Here is an 11,721-nt window from a genome sequence, read left to right on the forward strand (position 1 = left end):
AAAAAAAAAAAAAAAAAAAAAGAGTTTGAGGTTCAGAACGGGCCCTTGGGGTCTGCAAGTTGGCTCCACAGCCTAGCACCCTGTCCCTGCCACCTGTGATTGCGCGCTGCGGCCCGCGAGGGGGTCGCGGCCGCTGAGCCTCCCACAGTGGGCTGGCCAGAGCATGGCGGCCATCCCCTCTGGTGGCTCGCTCATGGCCGACCACGACTACTACCAGCGCCGCCTGGGCAGGGCTTCCCGCAGCAGCTCTTGTGGGAGCACCGACTACCGGCCGTCGCCCAGCACCAAGGCTGATCCAGGTCACTGGTGAGCAAGCTTCTTTTTCAGAAGGTCCACGCTCCGGTTCATGGCCACAGTTGTGGAGTCTCCAGAGCACCTGAAAGCTCCCCAGGTCTCCAGAAAACTGACAACCCGTGGCCTAGCTCAAGAAGTCACGAGGAAGCAGCCGTGCAGCCAGCCCAGTACTGGGCTCTCGTCCTGCTATGAGCCCTGCTCCACAGCCACCAGCTCGACACACAGGCTGCAGGACACAGGAAAGAAGATGGCAGAGGCAGCCAGAGCCCTAGCCTGTACTGCCCACGCATACACACCCTTTCCTGGCACCCTGTAACTCCTCACTTACACCAAGTGGAAAATAAACTCCAAACAGCCAGCAAAAGAAAGAGTGAAGTTGCTGTGACCTATGATGACGCCATAGCACTCTACCCAGGGTTACAGAGTGAGACTCTGTCTCAAAAAAAATAGACCTATAGTCACAGATCTGATATTGTAGATAAGACTCTTTATCAGTTAATTATTGCTGAATAACAAACCACCCCGCAACTCAGAGGCTTAAAGCATCGGTGATTGGTTCTTTCTCAGGATATAATGGATCCTGGTTCCTCTGCAGGAACCTGGCCTCACACACATGGCTGTGTTCAGTTAGAGGATCCGGGGCTAGGAGGTCCATATGATGTCCCTCGCATGTCTGACAGCTGGTGCTGGGTTTGGGCAGGGCCTGTCGCTTTTCCTCCGTGTGGACTCTCATCCTCTAGTGGACTGAACCAGCTCCCTTACTGGGGATCTGAGGGCAGCATTCCACAAGGGAGAAGGTAGAAGCTGCGAGGACCTAGAGGCCCAGCCTCCTGCACTTCTGCTTTATTCTGTGGTCTAAGCAAGTCACAGGCCAGTAATGTAGCCTCTACTTCCTGATGGCAACAGCCACAAAGTTCCAAATTAATTTACTTCTAGCTCGTGATTGCTGTTAGGATAAAGTCTAAATATATCAGCATAGCATACAAACCCTTTTTAAATATGGGCTAATTTCTTGCCAAAATGCTGTTTTTCGTCATATATAACTATTTGTCATTTTTTTTTTTTTTTTGCATTTTTTGGCGGGGGCTGGGTTTGAACTCACCACCTCTGACATATGGGGCCAGCGCCCTACTCCTTGAGCCATAGGCGCTGCCCTATTTGTCATTCTTTAATAAGGCTGGGCATTATCACATTTTCTTCCTTTCTCTTCTCCTTCCCTCTTTTCTCTTCCCTTCCCTCCCTTCCCCTCACCTCCTCTTTTCTCTTTCGTTTGGGGGACAGGGTCTTCCTCTGTTGCCCAGGCTGGAGTGCAGTGGGAAGATCATAGCTCACTACAGACTCACACTCCTGGACTCAAGTGGTCCTCCCGCATCAGCCTCCTGAGTAACTGGGATTAGAGGCATGCTGTATCATGCCTGGCTAATTTTTTAGAAATTTTTTTTATAGATATGGTGTCTCAATATGTTGCCCAAGCTGATCTCAAACTCCTGGCCCCAAGTAATATTCCTGCCTTGGCATCTCAAAATGCTGGGATTATAGGCATGAGCCACCATGCCTGACTGTATCTATTCTTAAGCAAAGTAGAATTATTTTTTAATAATTTTTTTTTTTTGAGACAGAGCCTCAAGCTATCCCCCTGGGTAGAGTGCTGTGGCTTCACAGCTCACAGCAACCTCCAACTCCTGGGCTCAAGCGAGTCTCCTGCCTCTGCCTCCCAAGTAGCTGGGACCACAGGCGCCCGCCACAACGCCCGGCTATTTTTTGGTTGCAGCCGTCATTGTTTGGTGGGTCCGGGCTGGATTCGAACCCGCCACCTTAGGTGTATGTGGCTGGTGCCTTAGCCACTTGAGCCACAGGTGCTGAGCCTAGAATTATTTTTTGTCAAAGATGTTGACTTAATAACATTTTTAAAAGGCTTTCGATGCCTTAATGTCAACCTACTTTTCAGAAAGGTGCCAGTGTATACTCTGAGCAGCGGGCTGTGAGAGGGTCCGGCTTACTAGAGGGGAAATGAGGAATCTAATAACTCCATATGCAAAATGTATTTTGTATTTCTTTACTACTCACTTAACTCTTCATATTCATTAAAGAAAAACTTAAAAGCTTAAGCAGTCTAAAGATAAAGGAGTACTCCCTAAATAGATTCAGAGTAATTTTATTTTTTTAGACAGAGTCTCACTTGTCGCCCTTGGTACAGTGCCATGGTGTCAGCTCGCAGCAACCTCAAATTCCTGGGCTTAAGCTGTTCTCTTGCCTCAGCCTCCCAAGCAGCTGGGACTATAGGCACCCACCCGCTTTGGCCTCCCGAGTGCTGGGATTACAGGCATGGGCCACTGTGCCTCACCACCAGAGTTAACCTGGAAGAGTGAGAAGGTCCATACATACTCTCTACTGACCAGAATCCAATCCAGTATCATTGGCATCCAAAGGTTGTTAAAGGAAGATAGAAGCTGAGCACAGTGGTATATACATATAATATCAGCTACTTGGGAAGCTGAGGTAGGAGGCGCTCTTGAGCCCAGGAGTGCAAAGCTGCAGTGTGAATAGCCACTGTATTCCAGCCTGGCAACCTCTATACCCAGATCTCAGCTCTATAAAAAGGAGTAGGGGGTAGAAATTTGAAAAGGGGCAGGAAATGGAAAGAGGAAAGAAAAGACTTCGGGATAAGTTGGCAGAACAGAGTTGGGCAAATAAGAATTTTTCATCAAGTCCGTTAGATATAGAACTGCCTGATTTTTGACCACTAAGAACCATAATAGTTATAGGAGGTCCAAAGAGATCTGACAGCAGTCCATTTATGGTTACTACAGTTTCACACATAAAACAAACAGATTTAGCTGGGTCTCTCTTTGGATGATGTCTTTGTTCCATTTTCTACTCATTACTATTGTTTCAAACTCTCATTAATTTGTTAGTAGAGCTTTCTATGGCCCCATAAAAGAACATTATTTTGGAAGGTGGAAAATGTAAATTCTTTGGCAGTGTCTATAGGTGTCTGTTGTGGAATGATTTATTTAAATCTTTGATGGTTATGAATAGTTATGCTTTTAGAAATTATAAAATGCTGTTTTTCTGTCTGTGAGATGGACCAATTCTTGCCTTTGAGAATATTTTCTAATCTTAGATGTAAAAGCATTTGTTGGTAATGCATTACATTTTAAATGAGATCTTTCTCTTTGTCTTTGCAGCTTTACATGGACAAGTTGTTCAGTTCAAACTCTCGGACATTGGAGAAGGGATTAGAGAAGTAACTATTAAAGAATGGTAAGTTAATCTGAAAAAAAATTATATGTAAAAATAAAAATAATTTGAATACAAATAAGTAGGAATCAATTTAAATTGAGAAACTTCTTTATATAACATACAATGCTATGTTATAATAGCATTATAACATAATGCAAAGTAATTTGCTAAATTACTTTGTCTTGACAATATGCTGGAATTTATTATCTATCAAAGAATCTTATTTGATGAAGTTTTTTAAAGATTATTTTTCCCTCTTGTTAAAAAACTCCTTTTACTATTTACCCCTCACTTCAGCTAGAAAGGAGAAATTGGCTGAGTGTAGTATTTTGTGCCTGTAATGCAGCACTTTGGGAGGCCTTAGGATTGTTAGGGTCAGGAGTTTGAGACCAGTCTAGCCAACACAGCAAGAACATGTCTGTACAAAAAAATAAAAAAAAATTAGTCTAGTGTGGTAGCTAATGCTTATAATCCTAGCACTCTGGGAGGTGGAGGCTGAAGTATCCCTTGGGCTCAGAAGTTCGAGACCAGGCCAGGCACAGTGGCTCACACCTACAATCCTAGCACTCTGGGAGGCCAAGGCAGGTGGATTGCTTGAGCTCACAAGTTTGAGACCAGCTTGAGCGAGAGCGAGACCTCTTCTCTAAAAATAGCCAGACACTGTGGTGGGTGCCTGTAGTCCCAGTTACATGGGAGGCTGAGGCAAGAGGATCTTTTGAGCCCAAGAGTTTGAGGTTGCTGTGAGCTATGATGCCACAGGACTTTACCAAGGGCCACAAAGTGGGACTTTGTCTTAAAAAAAAAAAAAAATGAAGTCTATGGAGTATTTTCTTTAACCACAATGGAATAAAAATAGAAATCAACAATAAGAACAACACAGGAAACCCCACAACCACATGGAAATGAAACAATATGCTCCTGGATTATCAATGGGCCAATAAAGAGATCAAAAGAAAATTAAAAAATTTCTCAAAGCAAATGAAAATGAAAACAACATATCAAAACTTAACAGAATACAGTAAAAGCAGTATTAAGAGAAAAGTTTATAGCAATAAATGCCTACGTCAAAAAAGTAGAAAAGCTTCAAATGAAGGACTTAATAGTGTATCTCAAAGAACTAGAAAAACAAGAACAAACCAACCCCAAATTAGTAGAAGAAAAAAATAAAGATAAGAAAAGAAAAAATACAGTTTAGAACAGAAATAATAGAAATGGAAAAAATACGAAAGATGGACAAAACAAGAAGTTGTTCTTTTTGAAATGATAAACAAACTTGACCCACCTTTAGCCAGACTAAGGAAAAAAGAAGACCCAAATAAATAAAATCAGAGTTGAAAAAAATATTACAATCAATACTGTAGATATCAGTAGGATTGTCAGTAAATACTATAAGCAACTGTATGCCAAAAAATTGGAAAATCTTGAAGAAATGGATAAATTCCTGGAGATATACAACCTACAATGATTGAACCAGGAAGAAATCTAAAACCTGTGTAAACCAATAGCAAGTAATGAGATAGAAGCAATGATAAAAAGTCTCCCACTAATGAAAACCCAGGACCTTCACTGCTGAATTCTACCAAGCATTCAAAGAAGAATTAATACCTATCCTACCTAAACTATTCCAAGAAATCAAGGAGGGAGGAAGTGTCCCAAATGTCTTCTCTGAGGCCTGTATCATCGTGATATCAAAACGAGACAAAGAGCCGACAACAACAACAACAAAAAAAAACTATAGGCTAGAAAACTATCTCTGATAAACATAGATGCAAAAATCCTCAACAAAATACTAGCAGAACAAATTCAACAACACATTAAAAAGATTCATCATGATTAAGTCGGATTCATCCCAGAGATGCAGGGATTATAGCAAAACAATGTGATATATCAACAGAACAAAGGACAAAAACCACACAATCATTTCAACTGAGACTGAAAAAGCATTTGATAAAATCCAACATCCCTTCATGATAAAAACTCAAAAACTGGGTATAGAAGGAACTTACTGCAACAAGATAAAAGCCACATATGATAGACCCACAGCTAGTATTATACTCAGGGAAAACTACAAGCCTTTCCTCTAAGATCTGAACCAAGACACTACTGTTATTTGACATAGTGCTAGAAAGCCTACCTAGAGCAATGAGACAAAAGAAAGACGTAAAGATCATTTAAATTGGAAAAGAAGAAATCAAATTATTTGTAGATGATATGATCTTACATCTAGAGACATCCGAAAAAACTATTAGGACTGATTAACAAATTTAGTAAAGTTGCAGGATACAAAATCAACATACAAAATTTAGTGGCATTTCTATAGCATATGCCAACAGTAAATACTGAAAAAAGTATCCAAGATAATAATTCCATTTACAGTAACCACAGATAAAATAATATACCTAGGAATAAACTGAACCAAAGACATGAAAGACTTCTATAAGGATAACTATAAAATAGTTATGAAAGGAACTGAAGAAGGCATAAAGAAATGGAAAGATACTCTATACATGGACATGCTCACACATGGACTGGAAGAATCAATTTTTTTTATTGAGACAGAGTCTCACTTTGTCACTCTTGGTAGAGTGCTGTGGCATCACAGCTCATAGCTACCTCAAATTCTTGGGCTCAAGTGATTCTCTTTCCTCAGCCTTCCTAGTAGCTGGGACTATAGGTGCCTGCCACAAGGTCTGCCTATTTTATTGTTGTTGTTTAGCAGGCCGAGGCTGGGTTCAAACCCATTGGCCTCAGAGCATGTGGCCGGCACTGTAACCACTGAGCTATGGACCCTCCCTGGAAGAATCAATTTTAAGATGTTCATACTGTCCAAAGTAATTTAGAGATTTATTGTAATTCTCATCAAAATACCAATGATATTTTTCATAAAAATTTTTTTTTTTTTGAGTCTTACTATGTCACCCTTGGTAGAGTGCCATGGTATTATAGCTCACAACAACCTCCAACTCTTGGGCTTAAGAGATTCTCTTTTGTTTTTTTTGAGACAGATTCTCAGTATGTTGCCCTCAGTAGAGTTGCTGTGGTGTCACAGCCCACAGCAACCTCAAACACTTGGCCTTAAGCAATTCTTATATCTCAAAGCCCAGCTATTTTTTGTGCAGTTGTCATTGTTGTTTAACTGGCCCAGGCTGGGTTCGAACCCATCACTCTGTGTATGTGACTGGCACCATAACTACTGTGCTATGCGCGGAGGCTTAAGAGATTCTCTTGCCTCAGCCTCCCAAGTAGCTAGGACTCTAGGCACCAGCCACAACGCCTGGCTATTTTTTTGTTATAGTTGTCATTGTTGTTTTAGTAGGCTCAAACTCGCCAGCTTCCGTGTATGGGGCTGGCACCCTACTCATTAGCACCAAGTCAATTTCATAGAAATATTTAAAATCCTAAAATTCATATGGAACTACAAAAGACCCAAATAACCAAAGACAGCCTGAACAAAAAGAACAAAACTGGAGGAATCACATTACCTGTCTTCAAATTATACTACATAGTTGTAGTATCCAAAACAGCATGATACTGGCATCAAAGCAGATGCATAGACTAGGGTGACCAGACGTCCCGCTTTTGGCGGGACAGTCCCGATTTTTAACAATTTGTCCTGCAGTGTTTTAAAAAAGTCCCGATTTTTGGAAAGAACGCACCAAGGGTGGGGGGGACAGGAAGGGAATCTACGGTTTTCGTCTGCCATGTGACCATTTTGCCAGAATATGAGTTTTATATTATTTTTGTTAATTTTATAATGTTAAACTGTAATAATAACAAATACTTGTTGAGAAGTGATAATATTGAGAACTGCTTATCATTGTTGTCAGGCCCTGACCTGCCCCCTGCCCACCGGCCATGTTGTCCCACTTTACAAATGTTAAAATCTGGTCACCCTAGCATAGACCAGTAGAACATAATAGAGAGCCCAGAAATAAATCCACATATCTATAGTGAATTTATCTTCAACAATGTTGCCAATAACATACAGTTGGGAAAGGATAGTTCCTTCCATAATTTTGCTGGGAAAACTAGATATCCATAAGCAGAAGAATGAAAAACTAGACCCTTCTCTCTTGTGGTATATAAAAATCAAATTAAAATGGATAAAAGATTTAAATTTAAGACCTGAAGCTATGGAACTACTAAAAGAAAACATTGAGGAAATACTTATTATATAATACCTAATAATTAATATTATTAATACTTGATTAATACCTACAAAGCACAAACAATCATAGCACAAATAGATATATGGGATCGTATCAAGCTAAAAGGCTTCTGTACAGCAAAGTAAACAGTTGACAAAGTGGAGAGACAAGCCACAGAATGGGAGAAAATGTCTGCAAATTGTTCCTATAATGGAGATTAATAACTGGAATATATAAGCAGCCCTAACAGCTCAATAGGAAAAAATCAACCAATCCAATTAAAAAATGGGCATAGGATCTGAATAGTCATTTATCAAAAGAAAACATCCAAGGGCCAGCTTGCTGTGGCTCACACCTATAATTCTAGCACTCTAGGAGATGGAAGTGGGAGGAATGATTGAGCTCAGGAGTTTAAGACCCACCTAAGCAAGAGAAAGATTCCCATTTCTACAAAAAAACAGAAAAATTATCTGAGTGTGGTGGCATCATGCTTGTAATCCTTGCTACTTGGGAGGCTGCAGGAGGAGCACTTGAGCCCAGGAGTTTGAGGTTATAGTGAACTAGGATGACACCTCTGCCTTTAGGCAGGACAACACAGTGAGACTCTGACTCGATAAAAAAATATAAAGAAAGAAAAAAGGAAGAAAGAAAAGAAAAAGGAAAAAATGATATTTGAATCAAAATTCTATGTAGTGTGTGCATATATCAGGTTTGGTCCCATTCCTCTTCCTTTTGCTAAGACTGTCGAGAAAAGCCTTGTGAAGAATACCTAAAGTTATTAAGGGGGTAAAGGGACTTAAATTCAAAGGAAGGCTAAAGTAATTGTAGAAAGAAAAACCAAGGGACGTCCTACCTAAAATTCATGAAATTATAAAAGACATTTATCAGTTTTTAAATTTAATTGTAGTAATTATGGTCATCTCTTAAAGATTGGAAAAAGGTAATATATGACAATAAGTGGAAATACTACTTTAGAACTCCCCCCCCCCAATAAATGGGTCAGGCAGAAAACTTGACCAATTAATTTCCAATTAATTTTTTGGAATATAGACTATGAATGGCTTTAAAAAGTTTAGTATTTCTTTTCTTTCTTTTTGAGACAGAGTTTCATTTTGTCACCCTTGGTAGAGTGCTGTGGCTCACAGCAACCTCAAACTCTTGGGCTCAAGTGATTCTCTTGCCTCAGCCTCCCAAGTAGCTGGGACTGCAGGCGCCCACCACAACGCCTGACTATTTTTAGAGATGGTGGTCTCGCTCTTGCTCAGGCAATCCACTGTGAGCTCAGGCAATCCACTTGCCTCAGCCTCCCAGAGTGCTAGGATTATAGGCGTGAGCCACTGCGCCCGGCCAGTATTTCTTGTAAATATATCTAAGAGACTCTGGAATCCATTACAGTCTTTTTCCAAAACATTTTTTGGTACAACATCTGAAGTAAATGCGGGGCTGGATATTTACTGATCTCCCTCAGTATGGCATTCACACCACTAAGATGTAACCTTAGTGGTTATGATTATTTATGTAAATATGTCTTGTCTCCTTTTCTTTCAGGTTTGTAAAAGAAGGAGATACAGTGTCTCAGTTTGATAGCATCTGTGAAGTACAAAGTGATAAAGCTTCTGTGACCATCACTAGTCGTTATGATGGAGTCATCAGAAAGCTCTATTATAATCTAGATGATATTGCCTATGTGGGGAAGCCATTAGTAGACATAGAAACAGAAGCTTTGAAAGGTACTGTAAATCTGTTCATCTGTTTTACCAGATTGATTACTGCTGTCCTTTGTCAGTGGGTCCCAATTAATAGAGATCTTGAGGGCTGACCACAGTGGCTCATGCCTATAATCCTAGCACTCTGGGAGGCTGAGACAGGTGGATTGCCTGAGCTCAGCATGAGACCAGCATGAGCAAGAGCCAGACCCCATCTCTAAAAAATAGCCAGGTGTTGTGGTGGGTGCCTGTGGTCCCAGCTCCTCGGGAAGCTGAAGCAAGAGGATCACTTGAGCCCAAGAGTTTGGGGATTGCTGTGAGCTACGATTCCATGGCACTCTACCAAGGGTGACAGTGTGAGGCTCTATCTGAAAAAATAAAATAAAATAAAATTAGCTGAGTATTATGGTGGACCCATAATACTTGTAGTCCCAGCTTGTAGTCCCAGTAGCTTGTAGTCCCAGCTACTCAGGAGGCGGGAGGATCACTCCATCCCAGGAGTTTGAGGTTGCTGTGATTTGTGACACCACGGCCCTCTACCCAGGGTGACAGAGTGAGACTGTCTCAAAAGTAAAAAAACAAAAAGAAGTCTTGATATAGCAAATTATACATGTAAAATTATATCACTTTTTTCATGTAAAAGGATGTTTTTTCCTGTACAATGTGGGTGAATCTCAAAGAAATTATGCTGAAGGAAAGAAACCAGAAAAAAAGGAGACCATGCTATATGATTCCATGTATGTAAGATTTTTAGACAATGCAAACTAATCTTTAATGACAGAAAACCAATGAGTAGTTGCCTGATTTTGGACCCAGGAGAGGTAGCAAGGGTTGGGAGAGAGGCATTACCAAGGCACACAGGACACTTTTAGAGGTGGTGAATTTGTTTATTAATCTGGATTGTGGTGATGCTTTGTGGCTATACATATTGCATAGCTTATCAGATTTTGTATTGTTATGTGTGTATGTGCAGCTTATTATATGTCAGCTACACCTCAATAAAGGTCTTAGAACAAGATTAATGAGATTGAATGGGTTATGTGTAGAATAACGATTACGTCCCAGAGAACTGATCATTTGCTATCTCTACTAGAGGGCGTCCCAGAAGTTGCCTCTAAAGTCACCATGTATAGTATCTTTGTCTTTTTTCTGCGTAAGACTTTTACATTAAATTATCTGAGTCAGCATACTGGTAGTTGCCTACCATTAAGAGGAAAAGCATTAGTTTTTCTGAAAATGTATTTTACCCTTATTCTTGACTAAAAACTTGTCAGAATATTAAATTCTAATAGGTAATATTATGTAGGTGATACATCACAAAATGTTTTCCAGAAAAGGTGAGTTGCAGTAAATTACTTGATCTTTTGGAAATATAATTTTGGTATATAATATATTTGGATATTTATGCATTGCTCTTACTTTAGCAAATATGCATTATCTTAAGATAGTATTTGGGGTTCCTACAATTGAATCTCCTGACTTTCCTTGGGATTTTAGTCTTAATGCTAATCTTTCTTATCAATCTCTCCAATAACTTTGACAGATGTGGACAATATACAGGGCTTCTGAAAGTTCAACATAATCATGCCTTGAGCTATAGGAGTTGTATTCAGCTACTTTGAACAGAAAGAAAATTTACTAGGGCCATAAACTAAAGGGAACAGCACAGAGTGAGTCAGCCCTAGGATTGAATTTCAGCTCTTGGATTCATTAGGTGTGTGACCTTGGGCCAGTCTTTTCATCTCTTAAATCATTATTTTTTAAATCGATAAAATGAGGATAATAATACATCTCACACAGTTGGAATGAAGATTTAACTAAGATATTGTATATTTAGTATGGTACATGACACGTAATGGGTGCTCAGTTTTCCCTTTCCTCATTCATCTTTAGGGGAATTTTTTTATAGCTCCACTGGTAAAACCATAGACAAGCGAAGAGGAATGAATAGACTATCTTTCCATAGTTGCAGTGGGGGTAAATTTTTATTTGCTTACTACTGGATGTCAAAGCTATCAAATCTAGTTGTCTGTTAATTTTCAGAAGTTCTATCAGTCTTTAGTTTACCAATTTATTCTGCTATACATTGTTGATCTCCTAACAGCAAACTGCGACAATTAAATGCTCTCATCTCAGGGAAGTATTTAAGATTGTCACAGATTTTGGCTCGGCGCCTGTGGCTCAACTGGCTAAGGCACCAGCCACGTACACCTAAGGTGGCGGGTTCAAATCTCCAGCCTGGGCCCACCAAACAACAATGATGGCTGCAACCAAAAAATGGCCAGCGCTGTGGCGGGCGCCTGTAGTCCCAGCTACTTGGGAGGCTGAGG

General features: G+C 40.3%; 1 protein-coding gene and 1 pseudogene across 1 annotated transcript in view; both read left to right on the forward strand.

Moving 5' to 3' along the window:
• DBT (dihydrolipoamide branched chain transacylase E2) overlaps positions 1 to 11,721 on the forward strand; it is a 36,276-nt gene that overhangs the window by 6,632 nt on the left and 17,923 nt on the right. Inside the window, exons 3-4 of the mRNA XM_003784116.3 lie at positions 3,483 to 3,558; positions 9,234 to 9,415. Of these exons, the coding sequence (XP_003784164.1) occupies positions 3,483 to 3,558; positions 9,234 to 9,415 (258 nt within the window). The remainder of the gene's footprint in view (positions 1 to 3,482; positions 3,559 to 9,233; positions 9,416 to 11,721) is intronic.
• Positions 26 to 684, forward strand: LOC111723300 (annotated as a pseudogene).

The sequence above is a fragment of the Otolemur garnettii genome, unplaced genomic scaffold (assembly GCF_000181295.1).
Source record: "Otolemur garnettii isolate 467f Iridium unplaced genomic scaffold, OtoGar3 scaffold00010, whole genome shotgun sequence".
NCBI lineage: Eukaryota > Metazoa > Chordata > Mammalia > Primates > Galagidae > Otolemur > Otolemur garnettii.